Source organism: Bos indicus x Bos taurus, chromosome 13 (genome assembly GCF_003369695.1).
Source record: "Bos indicus x Bos taurus breed Angus x Brahman F1 hybrid chromosome 13, Bos_hybrid_MaternalHap_v2.0, whole genome shotgun sequence".
Classification (NCBI taxonomy): domain Eukaryota; kingdom Metazoa; phylum Chordata; class Mammalia; order Artiodactyla; family Bovidae; genus Bos; species Bos indicus x Bos taurus.
Window position 1 is genome coordinate 23920079 of NC_040088.1, and position 19130 is coordinate 23939208.

At 45.1% G+C, this 19130-nt stretch overlaps 1 protein-coding gene across 1 annotated transcript in view; it reads left to right on the forward strand.

Moving 5' to 3' along the window:
- Positions 1-14737, forward strand: part of CASS4 (Cas scaffold protein family member 4) — a 35575-nt gene extending 20838 nt beyond the window's left edge. The window contains exons 3-7 of the mRNA XM_027558974.1: positions 4606-4707; positions 6467-6547; positions 7660-8970; positions 9846-9923; positions 13244-14737. Of these exons, the coding sequence (XP_027414775.1) occupies positions 4606-4707; positions 6467-6547; positions 7660-8970; positions 9846-9923; positions 13244-13654 (1983 nt within the window). The 3' untranslated portion in view covers positions 13655-14737. The remainder of the gene's footprint in view (positions 1-4605; positions 4708-6466; positions 6548-7659; positions 8971-9845; positions 9924-13243) is intronic.
- Positions 14738-19130: the final 4393 nt, after the last annotated feature.

A 19130-nucleotide genomic window follows, 5' to 3' on the forward strand; every position in this document is an offset into this window, starting at 1 on the left:
AAGTTTTGGCAGTACCCTAGGACGAGCCACTCCGTGTGTGTGTGTCCGTGTGTGTGTGTGTGTGTGTACTGCAGTTGTGGGGGGAAAAAATGAAATTAGTTCTGTAACGATGTATAAGGGAGGGAGAAAGAGCCATTTACATAAAAACCTAACAAACAAACCAAAAAAAACCTTTAAAAAGTATGTGTGTATATGTGTGCATTGAAAAGAACACACACTAGCAGTGGTCACCCTTAGGAAGTGGAACTGGTTAAGCAGAAAGTGGAAGAAGTCATTAAACAGGGATCTATACTTTATTGGCTTCTGTGTCCCCTGCACCTTGGATGTGCCTCGCCTGGGGTGGGCACTTGATAAATATTTGATGAACAAAGAGACTAAGAGGTTGATTTGTGTGTTATATAGAACATGTATTACATCTGTAATTTTTAAAAAGTAACATTTTTTTTAAAGCCGAGGAAAAGAAGCACTTCATAAATGTATAATGAAACATTTTTTTAAAGTAGGAGAGGAAGGGACTTCCCTGGTGGTCAAGTGGTTAAGATTTCACCTCCCAATGCAGAGAGTGCAGGTTCAATCCCTGGTTGGGGAGCTAAGATCCTACATGCCTTGGGGCTAAAAACCCAAAACGTAAAATAGAAGCGATATTGTATCAAATTCAATAAAGACTTTAAAAATGGTCCACATCAAAAAAAAGAAGAAGAAAGAAGCAGGAATTTAAAAGGAAAAAAAAAAGTAACTGCACTGTTTCCCTCCAAGCCCTGGCCTTCATGAGGTGTTAAGAATGCAGCACAGTCTTGCACGATCTTCAGTCACTGCAAGCATTTCCTGCCATCACACACTTTGCTTGCAGCTCGATGACACATCCCACCTGGCCTCAGCTCTGCACAGAGGTCCTGATGAGGCCCTAGGCCAGGAGAGGCCACTTCTCCCATGTATGTGCTGCCCCTCCTCCCAGGAATGTCCCACTTACCCTGCAGGCCTCCTCCATACCAGCTTCTTCTTTGATTCCTTAAGAGACTTATTTAAAGTCTTTATTGAATTTGTTACAATATTCCTTCTGTTTTATGTTTTGGGGGGTTTTGGGGGGGGCACGTGGGATCTTAGCTCCCTGACCAGGGATGGAACCTGCTCACCCTGCACTGGAAGGTAAAGTCTTAACCTCTGGACCATCAGGGAAGTCCCTAAGAGATTCCGAATCCTTCAGATTGCCTGCCTCCCTGGGCTGCCAGGCACACGACCCGTGTTACACAGAACAGCTGCCCCTCTAGGCACCGACTACAAACACCAGAAAGAGGTGGCTGATTGTCCTTCAGCCATCCGCGAGGTGGACCTGAAGTCCCTTTTCTGGAACAACTGGCCCAAATCTAGGCCTGGCACGCTCAGCTGTCATCCGAGCAGCTGACCCAGAGTGGGGCCTGGGTGCTGGCTCCTCTGAGAGCGAGTGGTCTGGGCTGAAGTTAATTGAGTTGCTCCCTGATAGCTCAGTTGGTAAAAAATCCGCCTGCAATGCAGGAGACCCCGGTTGGATTCCTGGGTCGGGAAGATCTGCTAGAGAAGGGCAAGGCTACCCACTCCAGTATTCTTGGGCTTCCCTTGTGGCTCGGCTGGTAAAGAATCTGCCTGCAAAGTGGGAGACCTGGGTTCAATCCCTGGGTTGGGAAGATCCCCTGGAGAAGGGAAAGGCTACCCACTCCAATATTCTAGCCTGGAGAATTCCATGGACCATATAGTCCATGGGGTCACAAAGAGTTGGTCATGACTGAGCAACTTTCACTTTCAAAGGAAAGAAAAAAACAAAATCAAAGGCCAAATGGGACGAACTGAAGAGAGTAGCATTTATGTGTATACACTGCTGCTGCTGCTGCTAAGTCATTTCAGTCGTGTCCGACTCTGTGCGACCCCATAGACGGCAGCCCACCAGGCTCCCCCGTCCCTGGGATTCTCCAGGCAAGAACACTGGAGTGGGGTGCCATTGCCTTCTCCGGTGTATACACTACCATGTGTAAAACAAACAGCTAGTAGGAAGCTGTCGTATAGCACAGGGAGCTCAGCTCAGTGCTCTTTGTTGACCTAGAGGGCTGGGATGGGGATGAGGGTGAGAGGGAAGCTCAAGAAGTAGCGGATACATGTATATAGATAGCTGATTCATGTTGTTGTACAGCAGAAATGAACACAACATTGTTAAGCAATTATACTCCAATTAAATTTTTTTTTTGAAATCTAAGGTCATTTTCCCCACCCCCTAAAAGCACAGCAGGTGCAAAGTCTGCAGTTTGCTGGGGATTCTGAACCCCCAGGACCATGCCAGGCTCCTGAGAGATGCTCCATAGACATTTGTGGAATGAATGAAATGACCAGATCCAACATAATGGGCTCACTGTCAACTTCTAGACTGATGTTGGTATAAAAGGAGAGATGAGTCGACCATCCTAACTTAGAAAAGAGTCAGGGCGCTAGCGTAAGATTTGTCCTTGACATGAAGCGTGGAGACCTCACTGGTGCAGGCTGTGGCCACGGCAGAAACCACAGCCACTGAAGGGGATTTCAGAAGCCGAGAGCTCCTCACCACTCAAGCAGGTCTTGAGGTGGCCCCAGTAAAACACTTGGGGAACTTCCCTGCCTTTTATTCCTGCCTAAGTTCCCTCCATTACTGCCCTATCTATGTTTTGGCTCTCTCCCCATTCCCTTTTTCATCGCCTTCTCTGTGCTTGAGGGTCTTTTAAAGCAAGCAATGTCATCTGCAGCTTAGAAATCAGGAATCCAGGTTCACTTGGTTTCTGCAGCAGCCACTGCCATGCTGGGTGACTGGAGACACCACAGCACCCCTCTAGACTTCTCTTTCTTGGTCTGTATCAAGAGAGGGTTCAGTTCAGTCCAGTCACGCAGTCGTGTCTGACTCTTTGCAACCCCATGGACTGCAGCACACCAGGCTTCCCTGTCCATCACCAACTCCTGGAGCTTGCTAAAACTCATGTCCATTGAGTCAGTGATGCCATCCAACCATCTTATCATTTCTGAGTTCACCTCAAACTAGTTTTTGGTGATTCTGAGTAATCTTGCTTCTTCCTCTACTACAAGAAGGAAGGAGCTAGAAGGATGCAAGATTATAATAACTTAAGAATCTTCTGATCCACAGAAGACAGGCATCTTCTCCCTACTTGGGTAATCCAGTGGTGAGCTCTGAGTCTGAGACGGCTGAAAAAAATAACATTCTGAGCAGAAGCAGACATTGGTAAAACTAAGCAAGCCTAGCCACTAGCTTTGAGCTGTTTTCCAATGGGCAGTTCACAGGCTTGGCACACAGCCCAGGGGATCCATCTAAAAGATTCCCTTTATACTCAGGTTGAGCATCTCTAGATTTATGTTAGCCAAAAATTAAAAACCAAGAAGGTGAAAATATGTCCCTTGTCTCAAGTTGTCCTCATCAGGGACTCTGCATATTTCTAGCTGGAAGAGACCTCTGTAGATCTGAGAGAAAAAGAGACCTCTTTAGATGAGAACAACTCTTCATTTTACAAATGAGGAAATTGATTCCCTGGGAGGTGAAAGGCCCATCCAAGGTCATATCCTGATGAACACCAGAGACTAAAGTTTCCTTGTTGTGTCTGTGTCTGTCCATACCCCTGGCCTGCCAACACCCAAAACAGAGCCCTTGGCATGCTCTTGATCTAGTTCGCCTGGCTCTGTGGCTGATACTATCTATTAATGTTTTATTGAAGTTTAACCTCTAGATCTTCAGAGTACACTGTTCAGTCACTAGTACCCGAATCCAGAAACACAATGAAACCAGCAAGCCAGAAGCCCCCTCCCACCTCTCCCAGCCACTTCCCCCCAGGGTAACCACGATCCTGAGCTTTGTTTTACTTTTTATTCCAACTTCCTTATTATAATACACTGGCCTCTCTTTAAAAAAAAAAAAAAAATGACCATACAAAGAAAGTATTTGATTTTGGTTTAAATTCAGAAAGGGTAATCTTTTGTATTTCAAGTAAAAAGATCAGATTTCCTGATGAAATCTGCTTTTAGGTTTAAATTGCTTATAGACTATCTAGTTCTTGAACTAGAGTTTCCTTCTGTCCCTTAAACCTTTCAAAACCATGGTTCTCAAAAAAATGTTCCTTAGTTCCCATCTATGTTTTCCAAGAAACAATGGGCCTTTCTGAACTGGCTTCTTTCCACCTACAATTCCAAACCAAGGAAAGTCCCATCCTAGGCTGTAGGTTGTCTCTTGGACAAGTGTGACCCACAAAGTCAGCTCCATAAATAAAATTCTGAGAACATCAGAATCACCTGGGGGCCCTGACAATAATGCAGTTTCCTAGGCTCTCCGTCAAGACTCAGAGATTCCGTGCAATGCACGCGGGGCCCAGGAATCTGCATTTCCAACCCACTTCCCAGATGAGGCTGATCCACATGGTGAGGAAGATTGCCCTCCATCACAGACCTCCCCACCAGCATCCTGCTGTCTCCAGTCTCAGAGCAAAGGGTCTCCAACAAGAGGTGCCCAGAGAATGTCCTAGCATGATGGTGGTGCCTTTGCTGTTTTGTGATCCATGGATGCGGTGGTAACATTTCTTTTCCTCTGTTCTTCTTTTTCTCCCCAAGGCTATCTTCATGATTCCTAGACATGCTCGGACCTCATTACCAGCCCTGGGTTGCCAGGTGTACGATGTGCCTGCCCAGAGCCGGTGCCCACCAACTCTGAAGGTGAGCCTCATCCGTGGCCCTGCTCCGCCCCGGTTTCTCCATCTAAATTGTTGGCTCTCAGCGTCACGCTGACCTTGCATTTCAGTTTTACCATTGAGAGATCTTTGGAGCTTCAGTTCTGACTCCAAGGGACCCATCACCACTCAGAAACCAGCTTTGTGCCCAGGGAACCCAGACATGCTCAGAAGAATATTACTATTATTTGAATTCTGAATATTTAAAAAATTTTTACTTTGCATTTGTAATGCTTTATATCCATGCATATATACACACTGGAGAAAAGATTGGCAACCCACTCCAGTTTTCTAGCCTGGAGAATCCCATGGACAGAGAATCCTGGTCAGCTACAGTCCATAGGGTCACAAAGAGTCGGACACGATTGGGTGACTAACACAATATATACACACACCTGTATACACATATCTGCACTTTTTAAAAAGTAATAGTAACACGAAGGATATACATCATAGTCTTAACATTATTGTTGGTTATCTTAACACTGATTATCTCTCGGGGAGGAAATTTCAGAGGTTTTTTTTTTTTTTTTTTTTTTTTTTACCTTATTTGAATGTAACTGGTACATCAGTTTTGTAAGACATACTTCCTATAATCAGAAAACAACTTCACTCACTTCTTAGCCCATCAGAACTGCCCCATGGCCATGCTCTCCCCTGCCCACCACTCACAGGGGAATGGCCTGGATGCTTCAGCCATGCCTGCTTCCTGGAACCACGCCCAGAGACTCTGAGGTTTGAGATCTGGGGTGGGCCCTGGGCAGTAGGAATTTTAAAGCTCCCAGTTGGTTCTAAATTCAGGCTGGTTTGGCGACTTCCTGGTCGCTCCCAGGTAGTAAGAAATCTCCGTGGAGGAATTTAATGTTCTGAGCAGGCTGTATCAAAATTCCCCCTGCCTATAAAGTGAAAGGAGGAGACTTGGAGGAGACTCATAGCCTGACTCTCTTCAGTGATTAGGACTCTCACTGCCGACGGCCCGGGTTCAATCCCTGGTCGGGGAAATAAGATCCCACAAGTCATGATGTGTGGCTTAAAAAAAAAAAAAAAAAAAAAAGCCCAAAACAAAAACCCTCTCCAAATTTCAGCTTCTTTTCTCTTTCTTTGAAAAACCTGTTCTGGTGCTCTCACCTTACCTTGGAATATGGAACCTATTTTTCACGTCCTAATATATGTATTTCCTAATTGTTGCACCTCCCCACAAATGTCTATTATCTCTAGAGGTGCCGTGTCTTTTGCTCGTTACTGGGTGTACATATGTCACTTAGTTCAGTGGCTAGTCATTAGTGGGCACTTACTAAATATTTGCAGGATTAATACATGAGTTATAAGCACAGGAAAATTTCTACTGGGAAAAACAAGAAAGAAAAAAGACATAGTAAATTCCAATCTTATATTTAGTCTTCTTTAATTCAGTCTTAAGGTGAACTTACAGAAGGAAATGAACTGCTGTTTTTAACTCAGACAACTGCAGCTAATTCTCTCTATGGTTTGTCCCCACCTTTGATTGAGAAGGTGCCTTTTTTTATAAAACACAGAGCCCATTGTTGAAAATATACTCAGAACAGCACACACTTGTACCATAAAACCATCATGACTGAAAGTCCCAAAGTCTTCAGTGATTTGTGTTTTCACTTGGGAAAAAAAAAACAAAAAAACAAAAAAAACACCAGCGTTGAGACAGTTTGTGATGTGCTGTCACCAGGAAGGAAAATTTCAAGTTGACCTTCTTCGTGGTCTTTTCCCAGGAGCCAGGCACGCAGCAGCTATATGATATCCCCCCCAGCCCCCAAAAGGCAGCACTGGGTCCCCCGGCCAGCCAAACAAACGTAAGTATGATCGGCACTGAGATCTGAGACTGTGCAAACCTGAACCGCCTCTGGGAAACGTTGTTTGCTTGGTCAAAATTAGGAACTCAAATCCCTCATAGCAGAATTTACTTCACTGGAGGCAAAACTTTTAACTGCGACAGTGTTCAGGAACCAGACAAGTCATGTGGTCTAGATAAACCCTTTGACTTCCGTACACCTCCGTTTCTCTTTACAAACTTACTGTGAGAATTGACATAATCCCTGTGAAGGACCTAGTACAGTGCTTGGCACAGAACAAGAGCTCAGGAGACTTGAGATAAATGCTTCTTGCAATCTACCTTGGAGACATGTTGTGTTGAGGTAGGTTTTTATTTGTATGGAGGGGAGATGACTTAACTTGAAATCTGTAATCCATGCTTATCAATGGATTCTGTCACATGCATACAATAAATACACCTATGCCCAAGGTGGGCTCTCCAGGTAGTGCTAGTGATAGAGAACTTACCTGCCGATGAGGGAGACATTCTCTCCCTGGGTCAGGAAGGTCCCCTGGAGGAGGGCATGGCAACCCACTCCAGTATTCTTGCCTGGAGAGTCCCATGGACAGAGGAGCCTGGCGGTCTACAGTCCATGGGGTTGCAGAGAGTGGGACATGACTGAAGTGACTCAGCACGCATGCACTTATGCCCAAGGTGGCTTCTCAGCAGTGTCATGAGGGATGCACAGGAGTTTGTTAGATGGAAAGCAAGGGGTTGAGTGGACACTGAGAACAGAGGAAGCAGCTTGGACAGAATTGAATATAGCCGTGCAGGAGAGCATTTTGGGTTCAGAGAAAGGTAAGCAGCCTGAGTCGCTGGACCTTGAAGGAGGGGAGTGCCATGTGTGGTGGCAGAGGCAGAGAGTGAGGAGACTCAAAAGCAGTCTGGAGCCAGACTGTGAAGGGCTTGAGTGGTGGCGGAAATGGGAAGCCACTGCAGAAACTTGAGCAGAGGAGTGACCATCAGGCTTTTAAGATGCACAGTGCCCAGCGCTTGGTGGCTCCTCAGTGTAATACACATGCATCCCCCGAGTCACTCACACTGTCTTTTCCTTAAACTAAATAACAGGTGACTTTGTGTGGTTCTTCACAGAGGCAGAATATTCCCCCGACATCAAGCATCGCCTCAAGGAGGGGTGGTTGCAACACACTGCCAAGCCCTCAGAAATCGGAATGGATTTATGACACGCCAGTGTCTCTGGAAAAGGCTGATGTAAGAAATGCATCTCCAAGTAGCTCTGTGGAAAAATCGGGGCACCATGTCCTCCCCAGGTGTATGTCCAGCTTCCACAGCCCTCCGAGCAGCAGAGCAGGGACTCTCAGTCCACACCCGCAGAAAAACATGCCCATGCAGAAAAAACTCAGCCTTCCAGAAATTCCTTCTTATAGCTTTCCACTAGCCAAGGCTGCATTCCCTTTGGATGAAGCTGTCAGCTACAAGGTTCCTTCAAGTTTTCTGATCCCCCGAGTGGAGCAGCAGAACACCAAGCCGAACATTTACGACATCCCTAAAGCAAGGCCGAGGGACCCCCAGGCTGGAAAAGAGCTGGGGAAAGCCAACGTGCCTTCAGAGAATTCCTTGGACCATAACTCCCCGTGGTTTCCTAGCCAGGCAGCATCGCTGTCCCCTGAACCAGACAGCTCGTCTGTGTCCAGCTCTGACAGTAGAGCCAGCATTCTTTCCTCCTGCTCCTCCACATCCACTGACTCTTCGTCCAGCTCCTTCTCAGAGGAGTCAGCCAGAGAGCTCCCCTTGGACCTGGACTTGGCCAGAGAGACGGTCACAGTTCTGCAGCACAAGGTGGCCAACTCCGTCGGGAGCCTGATGCTCTTTGTCAGTAGGAAGTGGAGGTTCAGGGACTCTCTGGAGGCCAACATTGATGCAATCCGCAGGGCCGCTGACCGCACAGAGGAATCCTTGAAAGAATTCCTGGATTTTGCCCGAGGAGTCTGTGGGACCACCTGCAACCTCACCAACAGTAACCTTCAGGCCAGAATTAGGGATCAGCTACAGACAATCTCCAACTCCTACCAAATCCTGCTTGAATCAAAGGAAAGTCTGGAGAGCTGCAATTGGTCCCTGGAAGTCCTTGTGACTGACAAAATCCAGAACAGCCCGGATGACCTGGAGAGATTTGTCCAGGTGGCACGGATGGTTCCGGAAGATGTCAAGAGGTTTGCCTCCATCATCATTGCCAATGGGAGGCTCCTTTTCAAGCCGAACTGTGAAAAGGAAGATCCCGTGCAATTGACCCCAAGTGCAGAGTTTAAGCTTGCCAAATCCATCCAGCTTCCCCAAAGGGAGATTGAATCCTATCAAAGGAACACTCCTTTTCATAAGCAAAAAGAAAGCAAACACTCTCCTGAACTATTAGAGAAGAATAGGACAAATGTTTGTGAACAGGTGAGTTCAGAGTTCCACGCAGTATTAATAAAATATAAAGGGGCTTTCCATTTTTATCTGGAGTGGTCACCCATAAGTTAGATACTGAGAATCTACTATTTCATCTTTGGGGAGGCATGAGTTCCATTTTCCAGAAAATAAAATTCATGAAGGTAAAATTCTGTATGAAATCTTACTAAGAAGAAAGATTAATATTAAGACAAACAGGATGTCTTCTGGACATTTTAGGGTTTGGGGCTTACTTCTGATGCTAGGATAAGAAAGGATTCTGAAAACCTTTTGAAACCTGTTTTTTGAGCAAAATTTTTATCTCACCATCAAGTTTCCTTGCACTTTGGAAAGTTATAAACTGAGTCATTGTCAGTGTGCTTCTTAGGAACATAAGAGGAAGTATAAATACTCTTCCAAATTGTCCATGGTCCTAGCAGCCTCCATACTCTAGTTACTCTTAGAAATACTTTCCTCCATGAGATGAGGCACTATAGTAAGACACCTTTAGTTCAAGAATTGCAAGTTGCAGGAGATGCAGCAGATAACAGGGGCTGTGTCACAGGATAACTTGGTGCTTTCGGCCCCAGTCTTGGGGTTTTCTGCTGACATGCCTGGTGGTGCAAGAGCTTTAACACACTCCAGAGAAGCTGGACATTTAGATATTTTTCATTTCTGGTTAAACTCTGTGTCCTTCTATTAGGTTGTGTTGATAGGCAAAATTCAGCTCTTCACCTGCTAAAATCTCCTTTGTTGGCAAAAGGTATCATAGGCAGAACCTCAACAAAAGCATAAAGAGGAACGCTCAAGTTTTAAAGTGGATTAAATAGCTATACAGTAGGTAAAGACCGTTCTGGTTGGTAATTCGAAGGAATTGTATGTTTCAGAAGTTGCCTCACCTGGAAGAGAGAGAAAAGCCCATCTTGGAACAAAGGTCGGATGAAAACAGCGACTTGGAAACACAGGTAAGTGATGATGCTGACTGACTCTCCAACCCTTCTGATTGACTGAAACGCTTTATCCCCAGAGACATCTCCTGCTGTGAATAATTCAATATCACAGCCCTGACCCACCTGGGAGGAGACTTGGTTTTGTCATAGTTCTTCCTTATTTACAATAGAAGGAACCCTGGAGATGAACTAGCCCAGTGAGCCCCCAAGCGTGGAACACGGTCCTTTGACCATTAGTGAAATAATTCTAGGTCCTCTGCAAGTTTATCAATGACCTGCCATTAAGTCACATGGCCTAACATTCTTTTTTTTTCCCCCCACCCCCACCTTTGGCTTAAACAATAGAAATTTATTTTCTCACAATTATGGAGGTTAGAAATCCAAAATCAAGGTTCGTTTCTTCTGCGGCATCTCTTTCCCTGGCTTGTACGTGATCATCTTCTCATTGTGTCTTCACTTGATCTACCCTCTATCCGTTAGCGGTCTGACATTCTCTTTTAATGTTTCTGATTACAACAGAAAAACCATTTTGGTTTGAGGCTTGTGTACCTTCAGCACGTCTTTGACATATGATGTTCTTTTTTTTTGAAATCAAAGATGTTATCATTGTGCTTAATTTTAATTGGTTACCTCCTATTGCTGGCAAATGATACTAGTTTTCCATTTACCAATTTAAACAGTTTTAACTTAAGTAAAAACTGGATCGTTTAAAGACAAATATGAAGCCAACTGAAGTCAAGAGGAAGGTAGAAACTTCATAGCGTGTGAAGGTTTTCTTTGCATAACTGGAGCCTGGGAACCAGTGAACCCACTCAACTTTCTGGTTGGGGGATCAGGGTAGGCAAGAAGGGTCAGAGTTATTCAATGATATGGATAAGATTGCTGCCTTTTCAGAGGCCAGCTAGGATAATAACCCAGGCCTCCTGATGCTTAGTTCTGCAAACTCCAAACCCCAAACTTAGTGGCCTGTCACATTGCTAAAAGTCATGCTATTTTATTCAACATGAAGTCTGTCTTGGACTAGCAGTTCTCAAATTTGAGAGTGTGTCACAGTTTCCTATAGGGCTTGTTAAAACCCAGAGAATTGGGTCCCACCCCAGTGTTCAGGATGCAGTAAGTCTAGGGTAGGGCCTGAGAATTTTCTTTTCTAATAAGTTCTCAGGTGCTACTGGTGCCGTGGTCCAAGGACCACACTTGGAAATATCCTGCTTTAGACTGACTGCTTCTTAGTGTGGGTAGAGGGACCACTGACCATTGGGCGGACAATTCTCCGTCATGTGGGATGGAACATTGAGCATCCCTAGCCCCCTGACTGCCGGTATTCTGTGGTGCTCCCTCATCAGTGTGACAGCCAAAAATACCTCCAGAGATTTCCAACACCTCAGGATAAAAGGCAGTACTTTGTTTCCCTACAGGTAATACTCTCAAGCTAAGATGCCAACATTCCTATTCCCTAGATGGTTGCTTCTCATTTCTAGCCTCTGATGTGTTCTTCTCATGTTTCCTGCCCCTCCAAGAGTCTACCACAGCTAACACTCCAATCTTTTCTTCATCACTTGTCCTTGTTTATGCTGCTACAACAAAGTACTGTAGTCTGGGTGGCTTGCAAACAAGAGAAATTTATGTCTCACTGTCCTGGAGACTAGGAGTCTAAGATCAGGATGCCAGCATGATCAGGTTCCGGTGAGAGATCCCTCCCAGGCTTCAGACCTGGCAGAAGACACAGGTGGGAAGCAAGCTCTCACATGACCCTTATAAGAGCACTAATCCCCCACCCTGGGGGCCGTGAACCACCGAGGAAGCCTTAATTCTAGTCACCACCTCCCAAAGGCTCCATCTCCTAATACCTTTACCTTGAGGGGTTAGAGTTTCATGATACAGATTTTAGGGAGACACAGTCAGACCATAACGCAGTCTGAGTGCTTCTGAGCTGTGAGTTTTGAGATCTTAGATTGATAAAAGGGTGCAGTGTAACAAAGAATGAGAATTTCAGACTTGCTGACTCGGCTTAGAGCTCCAGAACTTTTTTTTCAATATTGATTGATGCATTTGGCTGCACCAGGTCTTAGTTGTGGCGTGTGGGATCTAGCTCCCTGACCAGGGATTGAAGCCTGGGTCCCTCCATTGGGAAGGTGAGTCTTAACCACTGGACTGCCGGGGAAGTCCAGCCCTCCAATCTTTATTTTGCTAATTGAGTGACCCTAGGTGACCTCTTCTCTTCTGGGATACTCAGTCTCCTCACCTATCACCTAACAAAGGGGATTTTGATTGTTACCTGGGGTGGCTGACACTAAATTTGATGCTGAGAATCTTTCACTAGTGAATAGGATGTGGTGCCACACTGCAGAAAATAAAATTCATGAAAGTAAAATTCTAAATGAAACTTTAACTAGCAAGTAAGATAAATATTTTAATCTTAAAGCAAATAGGTCAGTATGTTTTGATTTCTTCTGGAAATTTGGGGGAATTCAAGTTTACCTCTTATACTGGAATTCGGAAGGATTTTTTAAAAATGCTTTAAAATCTGTTATTTCAGTAAATTTTAAAATCTCACCATCAACTTTCCTGCATTTTTTTAAATTTATAAATTTAGGGGACTTCGCTGTGGTCCAGTGGTTAAGACTTTGCCTTCCAGTGCAAGGGGTTTGGATTGGGAGCTAAGTTCCCACATGCCTCAAAGTAAAAAAAAACAAAACAAAATGCAAAGCAGAAGGAATATTGTAACAAATTCAATAAAAATGTTAAAAAAGGATCAACATAAAAAGAAAAAACTTTTTAAAAAAAGGTATAAATTTAGTCATTGTCAGTAAGTTTCTTAGAATGGGTTTCTAATGGTTTATTGAGAGGATTGACTATAATTTTATGTATATTTAATATGAATGATTATATATAACACAATATATAAGATTATATTTATAAGGAAGCTTTAAAAAGGGTTTCCCTGGTGGCTCAGCAGTAAAGAAACTTCCTGTCAATGTAGGAGATGGCAAGGACCCAGGATTTGATCCCTGGGTCGGGAAGATTTCCTGGAGGAGGAAATGGCAACCCACTCCAGTATTCTTGCCTGGAGAATCCCATGGACAGAGGAGCCTGGCAGGCTACAGTCCATTGGGTCACAAAAGAGTTGGATAGGATTTAGCAACTAAACAGCACAACATGCTTTGAATTAACATGAATTTGTTAGGCAGCATGTTGCACCTGCACGTGGGGCTTCCCAAACAAAACTATACTTTTTCTTATAAAAAGTCTGCAAATTAAGCAAAAACAGAAGAGAGACAACCACAGCCTGTTGCTCGTGTCTCTCTCTAATCTGTCATCTTCTTCCCCTTCTCTAGAATCCTAGCTCCCTGGTCCCCAGGCCTTTGAGTCAGCAGAATCCCGAGAAGAAAACCCGTCTTTCTGAACATTGCCGCCTCTATTTTGGGGCACTCTTCAAAGCCATCAGCGTGCTGAACAGCAGCCTCCAGAACAGCCAACCCCCCGAGACCTTCATCACGCAGAGCAAGCTGGTCATCACGGTCGGGCAGAAGCTGGTGGACAGGCTGTGCCGGGAGACCCAGGAGCGGGACGTGCGCAATGAGATCCTGCGGGGCAGCAGCTGCCTCTGCAGCCTGCTCAAGGACCTAGCGCTGGCCACCAAGCACGCCGTGCTCCAGCACCCCAGCCCTGCCGCCCTGCAGCACCTCCGGGCCGAAGCCAAGAAGCTGGAGCAGCACGCGCAGCAGTTCAGGGGGACGTTGGAATAAGCCTCGTTCTCCCTGTTAAACTCTTCACTTCAGTTGCACACCCACAACCTGTGCAAGTCTGTCCTCTGGGAAAAACCAACCTGGGGGTGTGCAATGGATGGCAATCGTCATGGTGCCCAAACCCAGTGTTACCGAGGGTCTGGGCAACTCCAGGATATTGGCTTATCCCACAGAGTCAGGGAGGAGTTAGGTGTGAAGAAAGGACCTATGGTGTAGGGCCAGTGTATGAAATGAGGTTGTGGAATCCAGTTTTTTATATTAGCCCAATGTGTGCCTGTGTTAAGTTCATTCATTCATTCAGTACTTATTTATTGGATACCTATTGTATGTTAAATTCTAGGTGCTAGGCATGTAGCACAGAATCAGACCGAGGCTTTGCCCTCAGGGCGTTTACAATCTAGTGGGGAGACAGACAAATGATGGAGAAATACATACACAATATATTAGGTGCTAGGGAGAAGCCTACTTTTGGGCTTCCTTTGGGGCTCAGTGGTAAAGAACCCACCTGCCAATGCAGGAGACATGGTTTGATTCCTGGATTGGGAAGATCCCCTGGAGAAGGAAATGGTAACCCCCTCCAGTATTCTTTCCTGGGAAATCCCATGGACAGAGAAGTTTGGCAGACTACAGTCCATGGGTTGGCAAGAGAGTTAGACATGACTGAGCGACTAAACAACAGGGAGAAAATAGAATATGAGAATGGGGGCAAAGATTATTTTCAAGTGATTAATTTCTGTTGCATCTACTAGAAAATGTAGTATAATTTTCAGTTTGGATAGAATTAATTCTGTGAGACTGGTACAAATTCTGTATCTGTGACTTATACCACACATGTATATATATATATTTGCTGTTTTATCTGAACAGAGTTAAACAAGCATGTTATAAGTAGCGGTAAATTTGCAATATAACATGTTCTATTGGGTTCCCTATTTATTTTGTACATTATAGATTCTGTGTTGATAAATTCAACACATGGATTGAGCATTTAGTATGTTCAATCAGAAAAGGTTTATACCTCAATAGTCTCAAATGTGTTACCATTTATAATATTATGTCAATACAGTCATGAATTGAAACATCCTTTGCACCAATCTTTTCTTTGGAAAGGTGTTTGATCTGTGTCACTTGGGTTCTGGTACCAAAGCAAAATGTTTATTTGTGTCACGCAAATGCTTCTCCCCAAAGTGTGCAAGGAGAGGAAGTAGAGGCCAAGTTTGCACATGCAACGCTAGCTCGGGAAAAGTAGAGCCAGGAAGTGTGGTATAAACAGCAGCCCTATCACTGGGCACAGATCTGAGAGTGGCCCAGAATTCCCCCCCACTCCCCCACGCCAAATCAAACACCTCCTCTTCCTGTCCTTGCAGCTGGGGCTTTAGTTCATGTTTCTATGGTTACATCATCACTTCAAGGGGAGGTTCATGTCTTCTATGTGCCCCTCTGCCATGAGCCATCTCTAGGCTGGAAATTACCTGAAATGGTACCAGCTGCAGTTCCTATCTGCTACTCTGCACTTTTAAATTGTTGACTACCAAAAGTTACTCTCAGGGTCCCTAAAGAAGGATCCTGTCCTGGTGAGGCTTGGTTCTCTGCACTAGAATGGAGACATTTTCTGGGAGCAGCCGTGATCTGTGTCAGTTAGGACTCCTTCTGATACCATCTCTCTTAAGCAATAAAAGGAATTTATTGACTCAAGTATCTTAACATAATCCAGGGTCAAGCTGGCTTCAAAAACAGCTGCTTTGGGTACCCCCAGCAGAATCATCAAGGCCCAATTTCTGAGTCCCACTTTCTCTGTGTTAACTCTCATGGTTTCAAGGTGTCTGCCATGAGTTATGGTCTTTATTGGTCTGTGGCCAGAGGGGAAGAAAGAGCCTTAGATCAGATGTCTGCCCCTAACAACTCCATGGTAAGATGGGTGTATAATACCCAAAGTGTCCTAGACCTGGGATTTACCCCTACACACACACACACACACACACACACACACACACACACAGAGCCATGAGTTCCTAGACAGATAAGGAGATGGCTCTAGCAAGAACTGTGAAATTACTTCTTCCCTTACTTCAAAGTAACAAGTCAGCCTGCCATAATCTCATGGATGCTGAGAGAAGACATGAGATTCTGGGATCAGAGACCATGTCGGGGGTACCCAAGACCGCCCTGAGGCCCCCTGATTCGGTAGGAAGCTTCACAAGATCCCACGTATAGTGTCTCACCCCTCCGATCTATCACAATCAAAGGAGACAGAGCAAAATCTGCAAAGGGAAAGGTCACGTGGGAATGAAGCAGCAGGGCAGGCTCAGGCTGCCAAGAGTCCCCTCCCGGGGGTTACCTAGGACCCCCTTAACTCCCCCAGCTGGGAGCCATGACAATATACAGGGAGTGTTGCTGGCCAGAGAAACTCATGACAGCCTGGCCTCCAGGGTTTTCACTAGCGTTGATCATGTGTGAGCCTCTGTGTGGCGTGGACCAAAGTCTCAGACTCTTTGAAGGGAAGCAGGTGTCCTGTATGAATCACATTGTTTGTACAAACAGTTTAGGCCCTGCTCCATTCTTATCAACTCAGGGATGGTGGAAACTCTCCCTGAAACCAAGTTCCTATACAACCGCCAAAGCCAATCTTGCCAGCAGGCCTTTCTAAGGATATTAGTCAGACCTGTTATTATGTCAACTCTCCTACACAGAGTCAAATGGCTCCTCTTATAGCCTCACAAGTGGTTACTGATTCATTTTTAAAATAAAAAAAATTATTTATTTATTCTTAGTTTTGGTTGTGCTGAGTCTTCATTGCTGCTCGTGGGCTTCCTCTAGTTGCAGTGAGCATGGGCTACTTTTGTTGCGGTGCACGGGCTTCTGTTGCAGTGGCCTCTCTTGTTGCAGAGCACAGGCTCTAGTGCTCATGGGCTTCAGTAGTTGTGGCACAGGGGCTCCTTAGTTGTGGCTCTCAGGCCCTAGAGCGTGCAGGCTCAGTAGCTGTGACTCCAGGGCTCTTGGTTGTGGCGCACAGGCTCAATTGCTCCATGGCACATGGGATCTTTCCAGACCAGAGACAGAACCCACCTCCCCTGCATTGGCAAGACGATCCTTAGCCACTCTACCACCAGGGAAGTCTGCTAATGCTTCATTTTTACATCATTTCCCCATACCCCTCAAGTCCCAGAGGCAATGCAAAGGTGTGTGTATGTGATGCTGTGCACACAAAGGGTTTGCACCAAAGCCATAAAAAACCCCTGAACCTAGGAAGCTCCCAATCTTTTATAGCAGTCTCTGTGTAAACCTGACCAAGCTTTGCCTCAGAGGAAGACTTTATCTTTATGACACTGGACAGCAAACAATCCTGCCCTTCTTCTCTGGAGGGAGATGTTGTCTCTGTCTTCCAAGGGGTTTGCTACATACATCCTTGACAAGATAGTCTGGAACAAAATATCAAGCCAATGCCTCTGTTCAGAAGACATGCAGAAACACGAGAGACCCCTGGAGTGCTGTGTCCTAGCCGGAACCCCTAGCAAAGTGAGAAATGGCACTGTAGAGAGGAAGGGCTGCTCCAGGGAGACACCAGTCAGTGTTTGCTCCAGGAGGCAAAGTGATGTGTTACACACTAGTGATAGCAACGGGATGTATCTATTTAGTGATTACTACATTTCAGATACTGTTCTAATGCTTTAGATGTTTCAACTCATTTAGTCCTTTATAAGTGACCTAGTCTCCAGGAGGTAATGAACAGGTCCCACATGGTTTCAGAACACTATGTAAGTATGTACCTATGTATGTAGAGAGATAGAATGACTGAGAGAGAGCCAAAAAGAGAGACAGAGACACCACAAAGAGACAGACATCTGGAGCTATATCTATCTATAGATATTTCTTTTTTTTTTGAGATCAGTTTAAACCAGGGACCTTTGGCAACAAAGTATAAAACCAGAACCACTGGGTTCAAAATATTGAAAACTGCTGCTCCTAGCTAAGTGAGTTTCCTTCCTTTTTTTTGAAAGAGAGCAGTTATGGGATGAGTTTCCACTGATTGATTTAATAGGATAATTACTTCTGAAAAAGTTGTAAAGTAGATAAAATCACATTTTTCAGGTTTCAGCAGCTTTGTGCTAAGTCTGTTTCTTCAATGTCCAGAATTCTGTACTGTTTCCTCTCCAGGTAGGAAGAGGAAATGGTGGGTGTATGGTGGTGGTGGTGGTGGTAGCAACCTGACCTCAATTAAGTTAAATTTCCTCAGGAAGATGGAAGTGGTGAGAAGCCTCCTTTAGAGATCTTTCAATGTGATAGGCCCTGGGGGCGCCAAGAACCCAGGTGGGTGGCAACTATTTTTCTTAACAAAGCATCTTTTAAAAATGTTACGTTCTCCCCAAGTACGCACCGCAGGTCTCCCGAAGCTTTCCCTTTGCAAGTTGCCCATATTTGTAGGTTATTTGCTAATGTCCTTTTCCTTTCCTTCATTCATTTAACAATCATTTATTGAGCATCTCCTATCTGCCCAGGCCTCTTCTGATCACTAGACGTGCTGCAGTAGACAAAACAAAGGGTCTCATCATGCAGCTTTCTTCTCAGCTCAGGGAGATGGAATACCAGGGCCAAAGTGAGGGTGAAGGCCAGTGAGGCACTCTCTTTGGATGCAAAATGCAGGCGGGCACACCCAGCACTTGGTAATAAAGATAAATTATATTTTATACAACATTTTAAAAATCTAAATTAATGCAAAAACTCCATGGTGGACAAGACATCAAAAGTTACATTTATAACAGGTTATCAGTGATGGTAAATGGAAGGAAGAAATTAAATCAGGGTAGTGGGTAGGGTGATGGGGGAGATGTGCATTTTTAAAAAAGATTTATTTATTTTTTTGGCTGTGGTGGGTGTTCACTGCTGCACTCAGGCTTTCTCTAGTTGTTGCAAGCAGGGGCTACCCTTCATCACAGTAGGTGGGCTTCTCAGTGTGCTGGCTTCTCTTGTAGCACAGCACGGGCTCTAGGGCACAGGTGGGTTCAGTAGTTGTGGTACGTGGGCTTAACTGCTCTGTGCTATGTGGAATCTTCCTGAACCAGGGCTCTAACTGGTGTCCCTTGCATTGCAAGGCAGATTCTTAACCACTGGACCATCACGGAAGCCTGAGTTTTTTGTTTGTTTGTTTTGTTTTTAATGCACCCTGCAGCATGGGGGAATCTTACTTCCCTGACCAGTGAGCAAACCCATGCCCCCTGCATTGGGAACACAGAGCCTCAACTACTGGCCCTCCAGAGAAGTACCAAGATGTGCCTTTTCAAATGGAGAGGTCTGGAAAGATTGCTCTGAAGAAGGGACCAGGAGCCAAGTGATGATGCATCACTGAAGAGAGTCAGCTTGGCAAATGCAGGGGAAGAGTGTTCTGCAAGGGGAACAGCAAGGGGAGTGTGCAGAGTAGATGTGCGCCTGGAAAGCAAACATACACCGGGAGAATAAATGCACACCTGGAGAGGAAACG